The 19,424-nt window shown below is 39.3% G+C and overlaps 1 protein-coding gene and 1 long non-coding RNA gene across 3 annotated transcripts in view; one reads left to right on the top strand and one right to left on the bottom strand.

The window, feature by feature from the left end:
- The first annotated feature begins 12,307 nt into the window (after positions 1–12,307).
- Positions 12,308–19,409, top strand: LOC311261144 (GTPase IMAP family member 8-like). Its single transcript, XM_084359546.1, has 2 exons — positions 12,308–15,027; positions 15,178–19,409. Exons 1-2 carry the CDS (start codon positions 13,827–13,829, stop codon positions 17,097–17,099), a joined length of 3,123 nt encoding a protein of 1,040 aa, XP_084215672.1. The 5' UTR covers positions 12,308–13,826; the 3' UTR covers positions 17,100–19,409.
- Positions 14,556–19,424, bottom strand: part of LOC311261162 — a 12,619-nt gene continuing 7,750 nt past the window's right edge. The window contains exon 4 of one of the 2 annotated variants that reach the window (XR_014623098.1): positions 14,556–14,640. This is a non-coding gene — a long non-coding RNA (uncharacterized lncRNA). The remainder of the gene's footprint in view (positions 14,641–19,424) is intronic. The other variant, XR_014623099.1, reaches the window with a different exon arrangement.

Raw genomic sequence — 19,424 nt, 5'->3', positions numbered from 1 at the left:
CACCGCGCACAGCTCTTTAATTTTGGTCGATTGAGTTGCTTCCTTCTGTTGGGGGCGCACCAGGGCTTACAGAACTGGGTGTTGAGTTATTGTAGTGAAAAATCATACATTATTTAAAATGGTCGAAATAATTGCACCAGGTCTTATACCACAATGGCCCCATCATTGATTTTTTTCTGAATCAGTTATTAAATGTAGCAAGTTTCTGACCCACCCATCTTACCTTAACTCTGATGAGCTCAGAGACTCATTATCAATAGTTTCCTTTTCATTTACATCACTTGCATGTCAAAAAACAGCACATGTCCCAAAAAATAAAAGAATGAACGTTCATATATTTATGTGTAACCTGATTTCTGTGAGATAATGATAGTGATATTAATGACCTCCAGATTGATTCAGCTTTGGAAGCTAAACAGCTTTTATAGTGAAACTGAACGTTTCGAGAAATGTGTTGTTTTTTTTACACAATACTATAACTCATAGTGATCTGTCAGAAAAGCAGAAAGGAAGACAGTTCTTAATGATTTGTATAATAAGTAGAATACGTCTTACCAGATGGAGTAGATGAGCTGCTCCCCACAATGTCACTCTGCTGGAAAGATCATAGAATAACTGGAGACCAACAACTGGGTTTACAAACCTACAGAGAGAATATGATACAATGTGTAATTGCTGCTTCATGTTACATTACTAAACCTCCCAATACAAAACCACAAAGCCCCATCTCCCTCATAAACACTTCACACACAATCAGACATGCGATGATAGTAAAAGATAAAAATCATGTATTGCTATTGAAGTAGTTTAACCCTGTAAACACAGTTCACACTGACAGTTTGGCCTTTGTATTGAGGTTCTGTGTTGTTTTCTCCTGTTGTTTCTACATATGATTTATTCTCCAGGTTTTAGCTTCCTGTCTTGCTGTATTTGTATGCAAGTTTATTGAGAGCTGCTGAGCTGTGGGTCAATACAGCTGACCAAGAGTCTGATTGAAGTCAGGTGGAACTGGTTAAAATCTGTCCTTCTTTTCCTGAGTTATGGTATTGAATAATGGTCCAAACAAGTGTTTTTGCAGAACATTATGATTTCACAGTGAAGCTGTCCTTTTGGATATAAAATGTCATCTGATGAGATACCATAATGAAGTGATATTTGTGTGAAAGTTTGTGAAATAATTCTAAAAATAGTACCCTTACTATGCTGAATTGGACACCAACTGAAAGAGTAACCTCTTATATTTATCTGGCTCGATGTCTCGCTATGCTTCAAAAAACATTTTGATGATTGAAGTTCTTAAAAGGAAAACTAACATTTTTTTTCATTGAAACAAGGCATGTATCACCCAGAACTGCAGGAAGCAACCTGTCCAGTCAAACTTCAAAGCTACAGATGTGTAAACCTTCTGATCACTCATCACTTCTGATCTACTTACATGGGGCTACACACACGCACACACACATGCATACACTTGTAGTGGCAGATTCCTCTTTCCTGTTTTTAAAAGCCACCTGAATGATATGAGCTTGACTGGTGTTCTGACGCGTGTCCACTTTTATCCATTAAATAATTCCACTACTCACAGGTCTGCAGTTGATGTCCCATTTATTTGCAGGATTCCATGATTCAAACATCAACACAAAAGAAAACGTATCCCGTGATTTACGTTCCTATTTTCACGGTCAAAAAACATTTTGCGTCCGGCTCGTCTCATCCTGAACAAAGCAAAAGGCTGCACTACACACCTGTGCTGGCTGACCTGAATAACTAAGACTCCACCCACAATCAAACATCTTCCGGGCAGATATAGATTAATCAATGAATTAACATAAACAACCCACTTATATATATTAAAATTAATACATTTAAACTAAAGCCTTAATTTGCTGACTTAAATATAAACTCTTCAAATAAGTTTGAAATGGCTTCTACAACACTCACTCAATGACCTCTAACACACATGCACACACACACACACAATGACCTCTAACACTCACACACATGCACACACACACACACACACACACACACAAACGCGCGCGCACACACACACATTTGGCATTGTTTATAGCAACCTTGGGGCATTTCACATTTCGCTCTGCAGCACAATGAACATACACTCTCTCTCTCTCACACACACACACACACACACACACACACAATGACCTCTAACACTCACACACACACACACACACACACACACACACACACACACACACACACACACACACAAATTCAAAGCTACAGATGTGTAAACCTAATTTCATCACAACTTCTGATCTAGCTACAGAGAGAGGAGGACAACAGGTGACTATTTGCTGCCATAAAAAAAATTAAATGGTTTCGAAACAATATCCTGACTAAACTTTGACATATACCAGTCTGTGCATCAACATATGTGCCTCTGATCCTAACTAGAGTCAAAATAATTCATAATTCCTGCTTTTTAACTCAAAAATTAGGTATAATTTCATGGAAATTAGGTATATTATACCATACATTACAAAAAAATATGTAAAATTTGTGGTAATGTGTTGGAAGCAAGTTGACTAAACGGTGTAACACAGAATTGTTTAATCATTTTATACTTCATGCTTTATAAAACAGTCAAACAAGACCGGGTCAATTTGACCCGGGAGGATAAACAGGTGTGCTGTTTGCTGCCATTAAAAACGATGAAATGGTTTCAAAACAATAGCCGGACTAAACTTTGACATATACCAATCTGTGATATTCCATCTACTTGTGTGCCTGTGATCATAACCATAGTGAAAATAATTCAGAATTTCTGCTTTTTTTTACTCAAAAATGAGGTCTAATTTTATGTAAATGAGGTCTATCATACCATAAATTACAAAAATAAGTGTAGAATATATGTTAGATATGTAAGATAAATGTTCACTAAAAAGTTGAAACTAAAATATTTGGTGATCATTTTATACCTCATGCTTTATAAGCAGTCAAAACAGACCAGGTCAATTTGACCTGAGAGGACAAAAGGTGCGTAGTAAACGGGAAGACAATAGATCAGATTCACACTGCACTATGTCCCAAGACTATGTGGTTTGTGAAAATGAACATATTAAAATGGACATAGGGGTGCTGGCCCCTTTAGCAATTTAGGCACCTTTCAACTGGCGTTGAGCAGTCTGACTCTACGTGTTTTCTTTGACTGACTGTCTATGTATTATGTATGTATATATATATTGTGTATTCATGTATTGCATTACACATAAAGTATGTATATATTGAACTCTCAATGGCCTTAAATTAAGGTTAAAATTAATGAATGAATTAGAGCATGAATTCTTAGGTTATGACCAGAACCATTTTTGTGAGGTCACATTGACCTCTGACCACCTAAATCTAATCAGTTCATACTTGATTTGACCTAATTTGAAGAAATCTGCCCGAGGTGTTCATGAGATATTGCAGTCATGAGAAAAGGACGGCCTGCACAGAGTTTTGCTAATTCCAAACTTATTTTTTTTTTATTTTTCTTAAGTTCATAACATGAATAGAACTATTTACTTACTGATTTTTAGTGCAATCAAGAACACTCTACAGATCTCTGACTAAAATCAAATTCAAACTGGTGGTACAGCTCTGTGGAAAATATTGTTGTTTATACATTTTCAAAGCACTTTATATATATATATAAAAAAACATTTATGCTCTGATTAGTAAAGTTAAAGTGTAATCAGAGGTTGTAAAATCTGTAATTGTAATCTAGGTTTTATAGCTGCTCTTGTCTCAACGTGACATCCGTGTTCAGCTTCAGTCTGAACTTTGGATTCTACTTACAACGTATCTTATCTGTTAATTTTTAATAAAGGCACCAATGAATTTCTCAGTATCAGTAAACTTTGTAGCTTTCTGCTTGATCTTTTTCAGCAAAATTTCATTTCCATGTCATGACTTACCGGAGATGGCTGGTGTTATCTCTGCCTGTCGGTCTCACATCATGGATGGTTGAAAGTAGACAATATTTTCAGCTCTGTTTATTTGTTAAACACAAGCAGTGATTCTGGTCCAGGTAATCACAATCACCTGAGGATTAGCAAACAGTTTTCACTCATCAGTCTGAGAACGTTGTCTTTCTTATAATCAAACACATTTGATTATTTGAATTTCTATTTCAGTTCTGTGTACTCACCGTCCTCTCTGCTGCCAGGCACATCAGTGAAATTACCGCTTCACACTGAAGCCAGACTCACCTTGGACAACCTTTCCTTTCAGACTGGGCAGGACACGACACAGATATGACATCAGTTAAGTAGCTAAGTTAATGATTAACATTTCCTCAGTGAAGACCTGAAAAACATTATCATAAAAGAATAAATATGTGTTAATGTGATTTTAATCATGATGTACAACAAATAATTTTTAACAGGCTAGTTTGATGTGAGGGTTGTTAGGATCCCAGTTTTTTACGTTTTCTTGTTTCCTGTTTTATTTTGAAATTATGCCCTCATGTGTCACGTCTTGCTTTTCAGTTCCTCCTGTGTGTTTTTCTCTCTTCAATCCCTCACCTGTCCTTTTCCCTCCTCACTTCACCTATACCTGATCCCCTCGTTACTGTGTGTGCATATGTAGTCTTTGTTCTCCCTCATGTCCTTGTCAGTTGGTTCGGTCTTCCACCGTGTTCGTCCGTGGTCACCTGTGTCACTACCCTGTCTTTTCCAGCTGTGTCTCCTCATGTCTCGCCTTAGTATGTTTCAGATTTTTTGGTCCTTGAGTTTTCATTAATTTGTACTTTGCTTTTGTTTGCACTTTGTTTAAGCTCTTTAGTTGCTACTTTGTCTTTTTGTCCATTTTGACTCGTTTTTGTTTTTCTGGATGCCTTGGTTGTTCAGCTTTTGTTAAACAAAGCTCGCCTTTTGTTCCCCTATTCCTGCTTTCCATGTATGTCTGCATTTGGGTCCCTACCTTGTTTGCCATATTATAACAAGGGTGGGTCATTGGTCACAGACTTGTTTAGAAAAGAGACAAATGTTGTCTCTTGAATGATGATCATTAATAATCATTTCATCCACTTCGCTTGAACAAAAAAAAAAAAGCCTCCCTATCAGCCAGTTTAGCCGTATCTGGTGAATCTACACCAAACAAACAGACTATGAAAAACATGCAGATTAACTAGAATATACGTTCAGGATAAGATAAATAATAATAAAAATCAATGGCCTCAAGTTCTTTTAACATACTCAGCTTTGGGTAAAGATTTTGAAAAAACTCTAAAACACTAACAGGAATTCAAAGATTTGCCTCCTAACTTAAGACAAATGCTGTTAAAATCTGATCTCACCACTTCCTCAACCTTCTACTAGGTTATTATCAGTGTGGTTGCTGTGTTCAGTGAAATTTTACATATAAGTGTGCTACATACACTCATTAGATAACCATGAAGGTCAACAGCACCATATCTTGTTCCACAAAAAATGTCATCCATCTTATTTAATGTCCATGTGGTTTAGCGTATGTAGGGAAAACACAAAGAGCATTAAAAACCAGGATCACAGAACACAGAAGCTGTATCCAAAACCAGGACACCGATGGCTCCCCGGGAAGAGAAAAAAGTTATATGCTGAATATACATAGGGCTGTCAAGCAATTCAAAAAATGAATGTAATTAATTACAAGATTTGTGATGAATTAATCACATATGCAAGTATTTGTTATAATCATTGAAAGCATTTCAAAACAAATGAATTTCGGTAGATGAGTGAATCAATGAAAAAATAGACATTTTAAACTTTAATAGGAGGTGATATTTTAAGCTTGTAGTTCTGCGAGGGTTAGAAAATTCCTTACAGCATAGACTGCACAACACAATGCTCCTGTCACCAGTTACATCTGGGCATTGTTTGAAGCCCACCATCAGTTTTTGGTATTTCTATGATCTTTCCTAACAATGTTTTATAATTTTTGTGCTTAAATTAAAAAAAACAATTAAGGTGTCACTAAAATGAAATGGGCTATAGTAGAATCTGGGACTTTTAAGTCATCCACTGAAACTACCAGCCTAACCTACACTAGTGACCTACACCAGAGTGACCATTTACATCTATACATGTGCACTGGTGTGTCTGTGTTGCTGGCGGTGTTCAACGGATTGCCAGCTGTACTTTACCCTTTAAACACACAGCTCACAGCTGTGTCTCTGGACTAGAGAGAGCAGACAGGCATAGTGTCTGCAGGGAGGGCCGCGGCTCCATACAAGCCCTGCGTGAACGACTTGGTTTCTTTGATTCTTTGCTGTCTGTGTCGCTGCGATGCGCAGTTACAGTTCTGGCGAGGTGCATGACAGAGGCTGAGAATTTAGTGAGCGCACTGTCCCCACTATGATATTCTATGATAAGTCAGATGGGAAAATTTTTGTTACATAAAGTAATTTGAAGATTATTTTGTACTGTGGTGACACTGGATGAATCTGGAAAAACAGAACTTGAGTCCTAGGAATGCCATTTGTTGTTGTATTAATAACAAAAAACAAACCTTTAACAACAAAGTATCTGGCTAACTTGCCACTCTGTGATGTACCACCTTCTGCATTCATTCAAATTAATGGTGAACTGCAAAGGATGACTCATGCTGACCGTAAATAGTGAACAGAAAATAATAAAAGATGAAGAGCAGACAACAGACAGTATAGGTCTATGTTCTGTGACAGATGTTTTCAACATGAAGGTTAAGGAATTAAATAACTATATGCAGGTATAAATGTAAACTGCTGCGCTATATGTGTATCAGGTTCCTACGTTTCTGGTGAATAACTTCAGGAAATGTTAATTATTAACTTAGCAAATGATGTCATATCTGTGCCGTGTCCTGCCCAGTCTGAAAAGAAATGTTGTGCACGGTGAGTTTGGCTTCAGTGTGAAACGATAATTTCATCGATGTGCCTGGCAGCAGAGAGGACGGTGAGTACACAGAACTGAAATAGAAATTAAAATAATCAGATATATGTGATTATATGAAAGACAGCATTCTCAGACTGATGAGTGAAAACTGTTTATTACTTATCATCAGGTGATTGTTAACTATTCAGGACTGGTGATTATCTGGACTAGAATCACAGCTTGTATCTAACAAATAAACAGAGCTGAAAATAATATCTACTTCAAAAAATCCATGATGTGAGACCAAAGATAACAGCACCAGCCATCCCAGCTAAGTCATGACATGGAAAGGAAATTTTGCTGAATTCCAGAAATAACAAAACAAAAAAGAGCCTAAAGCTATAGGGTTTACTGATACTGAGAAATGTATTGGTAGCTTTATCAAAAATTAACAGATTATACAGGTGTTTTTACCTGAGTCCAAACTGAACAAGCTGGGTTTTAATAGCTGATCTTGAGATAAGAGCATCTATAAAACCCAGCTTTCAATTGACTGATATCACATTAACTCACAGAGCACCATGGTGCCCTGGCGGCTGAAGTCCAGACACAGGCAAAAAAGAACAAAAAACATTCAAGCTACCACATGACACATTTTTATTTTCATTCAATCTTATATGTCAATAATACTGAAGTTTTGAAATTGATTCTGTGCTTTACTTGAAGCAAGGGAAATGAAGGGAGGCAAGAACTGGGGTGATTGACAACCTAGCTGCTACGTTTTGGACCAGTTGGAGTCTAGCTAATGAGGACTGAGTGATGCCTGCAAAGAGGGAGTTACAGTAGTCTAAAAGAAAAGATAAAGGTGTGTACTCGGAGTTTTATGTGTTTGGCTGTTTGATTTGAGCAATGTTTCTCAACTGAAATAAGCAGGACTGGACAAGTTTAGCAATGTGAGGTTCAAAGTTCAAATGTCGGTCATTATAACAGTCTACCAAGATTCTTAGCAGTCATCTTGATATTGTTGGCGAGGGGAGGGATATAGTGGCTGACCTCCTTACTAAAATAATCAGGGCCGGGGAATCAGAGACCTATGTGAACTAAACTTTGAATCTGTTTTCATTGCTTGAACACAAAGTGTATTCAATTACCAAATTCTCGAAAATCCATGAACTCATTCATATGGTAGAACACTGTTAACTGAGTGATGGCAATTTCTGCACATTTCAGTAGTAATCATATTGAAAAACAACATTTTTGCATATTTAAAATTGAATGAAAAAATAATCATTCCAAACACAGCTGTTTGTAATTTCAGCTGAAAGCCTACTCTATGAGAAGCCGTCTAGGCCAAAATTGAATACTTCACTTGTACATACATACACTAATGAGCCAAGAAATGAAAACCACTGACAGTTCAAGTGTAAAACATTGATCATCTCATTGCAATGCAATGTTCTGCTGGAAAACATTGGGTAATTTTCCATCACATCTGCCAGCCAGGCTTTCCTCAGTTTGACTTGGCGTGGCAGGAAAATCCATTTCCACAACTGGGCTATCTGCTTGAAGGTGTGTCTGAAACTAATGGCACACTTATCTTGGTCCCCATAGTACCATCGAAGAATCACCATTAACAAAGTTGCTCTGCTAATTCAGTTAGAAACACTTTCATACATCTTCTTCACAATAAAAGCCCCCTGTCATTTAGTCATTGAAAAGCTTTTATTATACTCTGGAGTAGGTCCATCATGATCGTGATGGGAAAAAAAAAAAATTGGCACAGCTCGATTTGACTCGGCACAGCCAAAAGTGGTGGTGGAAAAACAGCAATGGTTTAAGTCCTGATTGTCAGGGATAATTATTAATTATGATTAATAATAAGATCCAATTTACATTAGATCACCTCGGGGCACCACCCTTGAAGAAGGGAAAAGAGCCAAATTCACCAAATCAGTGTCAGAAAAGGTACTAAACTGTCAGTTTGTAACTCTGATTAATTAACTTAATAACTACAACCAAAATTACCATAACAGCTGTAATGGTCGAAGGATTTCGGAGTCCTTGACAGAGTAGAGGTTGGCAACATTCACTCTTGTACAATATTAAATAGACAGCATGAAGGTTCAAAAGTCTTTTATTTAAACACAAAGATGAAACACACAATCTAACATGTACTATATACAGGTGTGTGTGTCAGTGTGTTTGTGTGTGTGTGTGTGTGTGTGTGTGTGTGTGTGTGTGTGTGTGTGTGTGTGTCTGGCAGAACAAAGAAACAATGGTGGTTCTCGCATCATGTGCTCACTGATATCACATGTGGGTGTGATATGCTCCAGGCTGAAGGAGTGTGTGTGTGTGTGTGTGTGTGTGTGTGTGTGTGTGTGTGTGTTTGTGTGTGTGTGTGTGTGTGTGTGTGTGTGTGTGTGATGTGATGCCAGGTTATAGAAGATGGTTAGTTGCATGCAAAGACCCTGAGTCTGTGTGAAGCATCATTCAACTAACATCAAATTAGCCGTGTAGCAAAGCAAACTACCAATAACCTGACCTGAGTGGTTCCTTGGCTGGTGAGCCAAGCAGGAGAAGGTTGGGATTCCAATCCCAACAATGCTATTCTTGCTGTGCAAGATCTGACTAAAGACAGCAGATGGAGGAAACTGGTCGCTCCTTTCCCTTGCAGGGATAGCCGCTCGGTGCTAACTTGCTTGGTGTTCCTCAGATTGATGAGTTAGCTGGTAAGCTTTGCGTCACAGCTGCTGGTGCTAACTGATCTGGAATACTAGCAGGACCTCATGTTGCTGCAGTGAGGAGAAGTACTTTGGGCCTCCTGGGAATGTAGCTTGCCACTCTCAGCAGTTGTTAGGCCGAGAAGAATCCAGGAGAAGAGAACTTGAGGGCAGGCAGCCCTGTGGGGAGAGAGGTGGAGAAGAGCACTTGAGAAGAGCAGCTGGAGTTTTGACTATCTTGTCGGGGGGGGGGGGGTCTGTTACCCTGACCAATAGAAGCTCAAAGCTGAATTTGCACGTAGGTGTGAAGACTGGGGAATTCTGGGAAACTGAGTTCAGTTCAGAGCCCATTTTGAAATCCACAGTGAACGACTTCATCTGTGGGTCCCAACAGCGTACTGGTACACGTCTATAACAGCATACGTACCATGCACGCAGTCTTTTCAATCTGATTAATGTGACTGGCAAAAAGCAAAAGAAAAGTGTGAATTGGTGCAAAATTTTATTTAGAGCTGTTTTTATCCACTAAATAGTGTTACAGGATTACATCTATAATTTTCCTTCAAACCTTCACTATGATTATACAGTGATGTGCAAGTTTATTGTCTTCTGTAAATGTGTTTGTCAGTATGCAGAGTACCTTCAGATGTAATCTCTTCGAAAACTGCCAATAAATCATAAATCACACCTGTGTGGCTTGAGCGCCTCTCTGTTTTAAAGTGCAGCATTGTCTTTGTCACACAAAGATGAGATGTACTCATCAAACAGTACCTTTTGTTTTTTATCAGAGAAAAGACAGATAAATGGTTGTTTTGGCAAATGTATTTAAGGTTTACTTTAAACTTGACTAAAGAGAAGCTCACAGCTGCTTCCAAGAGCTTTTATATAGGGAGCATTCGGATAAGATGGTCATTGTGGCTGTATGATCGTTTTAAATATGCCGATTGGACCAATATAGAATCTTGAGATGTGGGTGTGTGCATGTGTGCGTGTGTGTGTGTGTCATGATTGTAGCGCCAGGCAGCAGCAGACACTTGAACAAACATGTCAATTGAACATTTTATCCTCCTGTCTTTAGGTTTTCAAATCCAGCAGTTGGTTTCCAGTTGAATGAATCTGATGTTTACAACAGATTAACATCATGACTACTGCAGACACAGGTCAGTTCTTTGTTTTAAGTGTGAGATGTTGAAATATTTATTATTTCATTGCGATTCCATATATTATTTTTTGATGCACATTATTTTTTCGGTCAACAACTATATATATACATATATACATACATATACACACACATATATATGTATATACATATATATGTGTGTGTATATATGTATGTATATACAGTATATATATATACATACATATATATGTACATATATATTTATGTTGGTTTATGAGCTATTATTACATTATGAGCCGTTATTACATTATGAGCGGTATCAATAAGGCTCAAAATGTAATAAGTTATTACATTATTACATTATGCGCAAAGCCCTTATTACGTTATGTGTCTGTGATTTTATTACATTATGAACTTTTATTACATTTAAATTATTACATTATGAGCCGTTATTACATTATTAGTTAATGTAGCTTCCAAGCATACAATCTCCCCACTAAGCATCTGCCCAGACACTCATTTAGCCTCACTTGTGCACTTCAAGTGTCTGCTGCTGCCTGGCGTTACATACATGACACACACACACACACACACACACACACATCTCAAGATTCTATATTGGTCCAATCGGCATATTTAAAACGATCATACAGCCACAATGACCATCTTATCCGGATGCTGAGCTTGATGCTGATGTGAGCTTCTCTTTAGTCAAGTTTAAAGTAAACCTTAAATACATTTTGTCTTCTTAAATCCAGCTCGCTTCCTTGGCGTGGATTAAAGGCAGTTGCAGCGTCCTGCATTGGCTGTTAAAACAGTGTAGTCGACGTGTGTGCGCTCACAGACAATGGGAGATGGGAGTTTCAAACCTGGGTGAACTGTGACAAGCATGCGCACTTTCCTTTGCTTACCAGGCATTTAGAAATTAGAAAACTAGTTAACAATCAAGTTTTTGTGACCTGGGATGCACAAGGCTCAGATGATGAATTGACAATGGGCTGAAACCTGTGTGAGCCTCTGCATGAACTGCATGGTGTCTAGGCTGGAGAAAGGCTAGTAGTCTGGTGGCTGACAAAACCCAGCCGGAGAGAAGGGAGCGCAGGCTGGTTGCTAATAGGCTGGGCTGAGAGCTGGGTGCCCAGGACTGAGGGTTGGCAGACATCATGCTGAACCCAGTGTGGGAGCTGGGATGCTGGAGAGGGGTGAGCTGAGAGGGCTTCCTTTCTATATTCCCTGGATGTGGCCATTCTCCAATAACCTTGGATGCACAGGAGGGTATAAGACAGATCATACAGTTCCTCTTTAAAGAGGGAAACCGCTGGGTCCATGAGGGACAAGATTGAACTGTAACATGCGGAGTAGGGCCCAAATGCAGCAGACAGGCAACTGGGACTAGTTGATTGAGGAGTTCATGACCTGACTCGCAAGGTGAACAAAATTACAAAACAAACAAAGTCTCAGATATGGCAGGCAAAATAAGACAGGATATTTGCTGGTCATACAGAGCACTGAGTCCAAACACAATTGTAGTACAAAAGAAGCAGGATTACAATACCAGGCAGAGGTGTTACACCCCTGTAAGGGGGAAAATAGAAAGGAATGAAGCGGACACAATATTGCTGGCTTCACGTCCAAAGTGTAATGAACAAGTATATATATGCATTACATGTTCACTAAATTACACAACTCAATATCTACATTGCACTTTCACACAATGCACAAAAGAATGCTTCTTTACAGCAAACATTATAGAAAATACATATATTTTCTCTGTAATGTAACTAGCTCAAACAAGTGTGTTTTGTCCCCTTAAGAAACTACACAATTACAAAATACTTATCCGCACATTTAACAAACACTATATTGTTTAAACTGTAACACATTGGCATTGCTATTTTTGCCATACAATACAAATTGAATACACACAAAACCTGCTTTCGTACTGAACAGCGCCGGGCATGTCACTACTGCGCTCTCTGTCTGCATGTTCCAAGCTAGCAAGCATGCTCCCGCCGACTTAACACTTTGATATTTAGGCGAACTAAATTCACTCACTAACATTACTTCTGACACAGATATTTCATCATCAGCATGTTCCTTATCAAAAATACAATATATACATTCACTTTAACACATTACAACCATTGCTCTTACCTGTAAGGGGGAAAATAGAAAGTAATGAAGCGGACACAATATTGCTGGCTTCACGTCCAAAGTGTAATGAAGGAGCCAAGAACATCATCCCCTTACAGGAAAACACTGAATACCAGAACAATAGATTACCCAGAAGGCCAGAGCAATGGATTACAGATAACTGAGAATTAAACCGAGGGACATACCGAAACATGAACTGTTTTTTCCAAATGTGTTTTCTCAAAAAGAGAAATATAAAGTGAAGTCGAATGCATTTTTAACACATACTGTTTCTCTTTTACATACAATGCTCGTTTTTTTATATCCATTACACAGGCAGGCAGGCAACGGGTTTGTTCAGTTCAGACTGACCAGTTCAGGTCAGAGTCCAATTTGAAATACACAATAAAATACTTCATCTGTGGATCCCAACAGCAGGATCCTTCTTTTTGCTGTTAACCCTAACCCTAGACATGACCGCTGCGGGTTCATGTGGTGATGTAGAGAGGAGGGAGGGGATTGCTTACCTCAAAATTGACAGGAAGTTAGCTAAAATGACGACAACAATTTATTTATTTATTTTCATTATTATAATTTATTTGAGTTTACTTTGCCCCCCAAACAGTGTAATGAAATACCAACCCTTCGCGGTGGGTATAAACCTGCATGTGATTTAATCTGAATTCACTGCTGACATATTCACTTGAGTCCACCTTAAAGAGCTGTGACTTCCTCATTGGTTATACATCCAATTTTTCATTGTGGATTAAGGCTAGACTCAGGACGTTTTTCTAATTCACAATCCGAGTCAGAAATACTTTTTTGATCCCCATGGGGGAAATTGGGTACACAATCGGGGCAGATCTTATAGGCTGCATGCACTTAGACGCAAGTACCCTAGATGATTTTCCATTTCATTAATTTAATTTCATTGTTTTCTTTTCAGTATCTGAGCTAAGGGTGGTTCTGCTGGGGAGCAGCTGGTCTCAGAGGAGTTCAGTGGGGAACTTCATGTTGGGAACAACTGTGTTCAACACAGAACCAGAACCAGACCGCTGTCAGAGAGCCAGAGGACGGTTAAAGGAGAAAGAAATAGTTCTGATCAACACCCCAGATCTGCTACATCCCAACATGTCTGAAGACAGACTGAGAATTAATGTAGAAACCTGTGAGAGACCCTCTGGTCCTGGACCTCATGTGTTCCTGCTGGTTCTACAGCCTGAAGACTTCACCGAGGAACACAAACTGAAGCTCTGCAGAGTCCTGAACCTCTTCAGTGATCGATCATTTGATCATTCACTGGTTCTGATATCAACACCCAGAGAGGAGAGTCCAGGTCTGATGGAAAAATATCATCAACATCCAACCATTAAAGACATGATCAGAAGGTGTAGATACAGATACCTGAAGGAGAGGCATTTTGAACTTCCAGAGCTGTTAACACGCTTGGGTCAAATAGTGAAGGAGAACAACGGAGATCACATCAGCCGTGATGTGTTTGACGAGGAAGCTGCAGGTTTAATGGAGTCACGAAGACCAAAGTCTGAAGACATCAGAGCAGCTTTAAACCTGGTTCTGTGTGGGAGGAGAGGAGCAGGGAAGACTTCAGCAGCTGAGGCCATTTTAGGTCCTTCAGTCTCCAACTCATCAGAGTGTGTTCAGAGTCAGGGAGAGGTGTGTGGACGTTGGGTTTCCCTGGTGGAGCTGCCTGCCTTGTGTGGAAAACCTCAGGAGGAAGTGATGGAGGAATCACTCAGGTGTATCTCCGTCTGTGATCCTGAGGGCGTCCATGCCTTCATCCTGGTCCTACCTGTGGGTCCCCTCACTGATGAAGACAAGAGTGAGTTAAAGACCATCCACAACACATTCAGCTCTCGAGTCAATGACTTCACCATGATTCTGTTCACTGTGGAGTCAGATCCTACAGCTCCAGCTGTTGTTGACTTTGTAAGTAGGGACAGAGACATCCAGGAGCTCCTTCAGAGCTGTGGAGGAAGATCTGTTGTTCTCAACATCAAGGACAAGCAGCAGATCCCAGAGCTGTTGGACACGGTATATAAAATGAGACTGAGACCCGACAAAGACAAACCGTGCAGCTACACAACAGAAACATTTGCATTTGCTCAAATAGAAAAGATCAGACAACAAGAGGAAAACATCTCCACACTGCAGGCTGAGCTGAAGGACCTGAGAACAAAAAGCATCATCAGCTGTAAGTACTGTAATGTTTTAATATAAACAGTAATAAATCATATTTATCTTAATTATATTTTCCTATCCCAAAACATTCACTTGACATTAAACAGTCTATACTGTCCCAACCTGTAATAATTAAGTAACTCCCTGTCTTTATATTTCACAGGTGCTGATGAAGAACAGAGCCCAGAGTGTCTCAGGATTGTGCTGATAGGGAAGACTGGCAGTGGGAAGAGCTCTTCAGGAAACACCATTCTAGGAAGAAAGGAGTTTAAAGCCAAATCAGGCCAAACATCAGTCACCAAATGTTGTCAGAAAGTACAGAGTGTAGTAAACGGTCGTCCAGTCGTTGTGGTCGACACTCCTGGTCTGTTTGACACAAATCTGTCTCATGAAGAGGTTAATGAGGAGATGGTGAAATGCATCAGTCTTCTGGCTCCAGGACCACATGTCTTCCTGCTAGTGATAAAAATTGGCAGATTTACACCAGAAGAGAAGGAGACATTAAAACTTATCCAGGAAGGCTTCGGGAAGAATGCTGAGAGGTTCACCATCATTCTGTTAACTGGAGGAGATAAACTGGAACACGAGGAGCTGTCCATTGATGATTATATTGAAGAAGAATGTGATGATTCCTTTAAGAAACTGGTCGCTGACTGTGGAGGAAGATACCACCTGTTTAATAACTACAGTAAAGACAACCACATGCAGGTCAGTGAGCTGATCACCAAGATCGACACCATGGTGAAGACAAATGGAGGCAGCTGCTACACTAATGAGATGCTGCAAGAGGCCGAGGCAGCGATACAGAAAGAAATGGAGAGGATCCTGAAGGAGAAGGAAGAAGAGATGAGGAGAGAGAGGGAGGAGCTTCAGAGAAAACATCAGGAAGAGATGGAAGAGATGAAAAGAAGAATGGATGAACAGAGAGCAGAAATAGAAAAGGAGAGAAAACTGAGAGAAAAACAACTTAAAGAAAAGGAAGAAAACATCAACAGAGAACGTGAGGAGAGAAAGAAAGAACAGGAAATGAGAGAAGAAGAAGACAGGAAGAGAAAACAAGAGGAAGAAAGTCAGAAACAGGAGTGGAAACTAAAAGTTGAAGCTTTGGAGCAAAAAATAAGATCAGAGTCAGAATCAAAGGAAAACACTGAGAGAAAGCTGGCGGAGAGCAGAGAAGAGATGAGGAGAGAACGAGAGAAGGAGGAGAAAAAACAAAAGGAATTGTGGGAAAAACGACTTCAAGAAGATGAACAGAGACGACAGGAGGAACAGACCAGACTCAGAAAACTACAAGAAGAATATGAACAAATAAGAGAAAATGATGAAAAGAAAAGAAAAGAAGAGGATCGAATCAGAAGAGAACAAGAGGAGAAAGAGAAGAAAGACATGGAGGAAGAACTGAGAGCAAAAACTGAAGAGGAGAGAAAACTTAGAGAAAAACAACTTGAAGAAATGAAGGAAAAGATTAAGAAGGAGCAGGAGAAAGAACAGAAAATGAGAGAAGAAGAAGACAGGAAGAGAAGACTACAGGAAGAAAGTCAGAAACAGGAGTGGAAACAAAAAGTTGAAGCTTTGGAGCAAAAAATAAGATCAGAGTCAGAATCAAAGGACAACACTGAGAGAAAGCTGGCGGAGAGCAGAGAAGAGATGAGGAGAGAGAGGGAGGAGCTTCAAATAAAACATCAGGAAGAGATGGAAGAGATGAAAAGAAGAATGGATGAACAGAGAGCAGAAATAGAAAAGGAGAGAAAACTGAGAGAAAAACAACTTAAAGAAAAGGAAGAAAACATCAACAGAGAACGTGAGGAGAGAACGAAAGAACAGGAGAGGAGAGAAGAAGTAGACAGGAAGAGAAAACAAGAGAAAGAAAGTCAGAAACAGGAGTGGAAGCAAAAAATAAGATCAGAGTCAAAATCACAGGAAAACATTTACAGAAAGCAGGAGGAGAGCAGAGAAGAGATGAGGAGAGAACGAGAGAACTGTGTGAAAAAACTAAAGGAATGGTGGGAAAAACGACTTCAAGAAGATGAACAGAGACGACAGGAGGAAGAAATTAAAAGAATACGAACAAATAAGAGAAAATGATGAAAAGAAAAGAAAAGAAGAGGATCGAATCAGAAGAGAACGAGAGGAGAAAGAGAAGAAAGACATGGAGGAGAAGTTTAAGCAGAAAATGGAGAATCTGAAGAAGACGTATGAAGAAGAAGCCAGAGAGAAAGCTGAAGAGTTCAATGAGTTCAAAGAGAAACACAACAAGAAGTTTGAAGATCAGAAGAAAGAACATGAGGAACAAATGAAAGACAAAGATGAGAAGTAAGACATCTTACACTCTGCTCTAATCTGGTTCACATCACACTAGATCACTAGGCTCTGCAATCACATCACATGGATTCTCTTACCACTGTTATGCTGACGACACCCAACTGTTCCTCTCCGTTCCCCCCATCCTCCAATACCCATGTTGCAACGTGCATCCTGGAATGTCTGGCAGACATCTCCGCTTGGACGGCCCATCATCTCAAGCTCAACCTTCATAAAATTGAACTCCTCTTCATCCCGGAAAGACTGCCCTACACGGACCTGTCAGTCACTATCGAGGACGTCACAGTGTCGCCTTCATCAACTGTGATGAACCTGGGCGTAATCCTCGACGACACACTATCCTGCACCCCCATCATCACTGTCGTGGCCCAATTTCGCAGATATGCCCTGTGCAACATCCGCAGTATCCGGGCTTTCCTCACAAAGGACGCAATGCAACTCCTGGTCCAAACGCTGGCCATCTCCTGCCTGGACTACTGCAACTCGCTCTTGGCTGGACTCCCAGCCTCTACGACTAAACCGTTGCAACGTATCCAGAACGCTGCAGCGCGCCTCGTTTTCAATCTACCCAAACTCTCCCATGTGACAAAAAAATAAAAAACACTAACTGCAGGATGGTTGTAGGTATTTTATGACAGTAACTTTACATCTGAAGGATTTTTAATCCTAAATGGAAGGTTGTTCTATACTCTAATACAAAGCTTCATCTCTTATCTTCACTGTTAATAAATGACCTTCATGTCAGACATTTTGTGTTACCCGAGCACCATTTTGTGGTCTGAAAATAAAGGATCAGTTAAAACGTTCAGGAGTTGTTATTCTCTCACAAATCTCAAGTTTCTTTAAGCTTTTGGCAAAAGCCAAAGTTCTGATAGATCACATTAAAATCCACTTCTCAGTTTCTCAGAGATTTTTTCACCTCTGCTGTTACCTGACCGACATATTGTGACTTTAGAAGGAAGTTCTCATGCTCTGTATGTTTAAAAGAAACAGCTAGGAGTTTTCTTGAATGTCGTTTAGCCTTCAGTTTTCCTTTTAAGCACTTTAGACCGTCAGAACAAGTTAAAACAGATTCATGAGGAGACCTGGAACTGGATTTTAGTTGATGAGCCGAAAGAGCTTTGACCTGTTATGAATATAATATAATAAACCTGCTACCAATCTGTTTTACTGATAGCAGTGAGGACAACATTGTGTGCCAAATGACCTTTAAACCATTTGCATCTTGTAATACCTGGCCTCCATTTTGCAACATGAAGAATAAATCATCCAATTATTAATAATTATATTAATTTAAATGCTTCTCACAATCAACAAGATATCTGAAATAAAACGGATTGCTGAAAGGATTCTTAGTATGCAATACAACTGCTCAGATGACCAAGTGTTGGTTATTGATAAACGTAGCTTTGTAGATTAAACAATACCAAATATGAATCTTGTTGGATGATACTTTTAGGTTTTAGGTCAACATATGAAGTCAAAACATTTTAATAATCTTTGGTCCTCCCAGGTTGTTATTAACAGTATAAACAGCTCATGCTAGATGTATGACAGTTAACCTGATATCAATCATCAGTGCTGGTGTGTCACTTCAGGACAAGTTAAGCATTAACTCAGCTGTTTGATTCGTATCATGTCTGGTAATGTCCTGCCCACTCTGCTGGAGTAAAGGTTATCCCAGGTGTGTTGGTTACCAGAGTGGAGTTTGATTTTGGACGGAGAATGACGCACCAAACTCTAGACTCGACTGAAATATAAATCCAAATATATAAATGAGTAAATAACGGTAAATACCGTATATTCTCAAATTAATCCTCCGGTGTGTGTTTTGACTGTTTGCACCACATGGACCTGATAACTGTTTGCAGTGAGGACACTAACTGAGCTGAGGAGACGGCTGTATACTGCAGATTCACATTAAACCTGTTCAGAAAAGATGGCCGACAAACCACACAAGAATTTTGCAAGAGCCACCAGCAGTAACATGTTGAGATTAATCAACAGAAACTCATTTAGATCAGGTTTATTTCCTTATGGATGAAAATGTATTTATCAAATGTACTAAAAAAATATTATGGGATTATT

This window comes from Pagrus pagrus (genome assembly GCF_965226575.1).
Source record: "Pagrus pagrus genome assembly, chromosome: 8".
Taxonomy (NCBI): domain Eukaryota; kingdom Metazoa; phylum Chordata; class Actinopteri; order Spariformes; family Sparidae; genus Pagrus; species Pagrus pagrus.
Note: the sequence above shows the minus strand (reverse complement) of the source record. Positions and strands in the feature narration are given on the sequence as shown.

Coding starts and splice junctions, on each gene's coding strand:
- LOC311261144 (XM_084359546.1), top strand. CDS start 13,827: ATGTTGGGAACAACTGTGTTCAACACAGAACCAGAACCAGACCGCTGT. Junction 15,028..15,177: donor AACAAAAAGCATCATCAGCT/GTAAGTACTGTA, acceptor TATATTTCACAG/GTGCTGATGAAGAACAGAGC.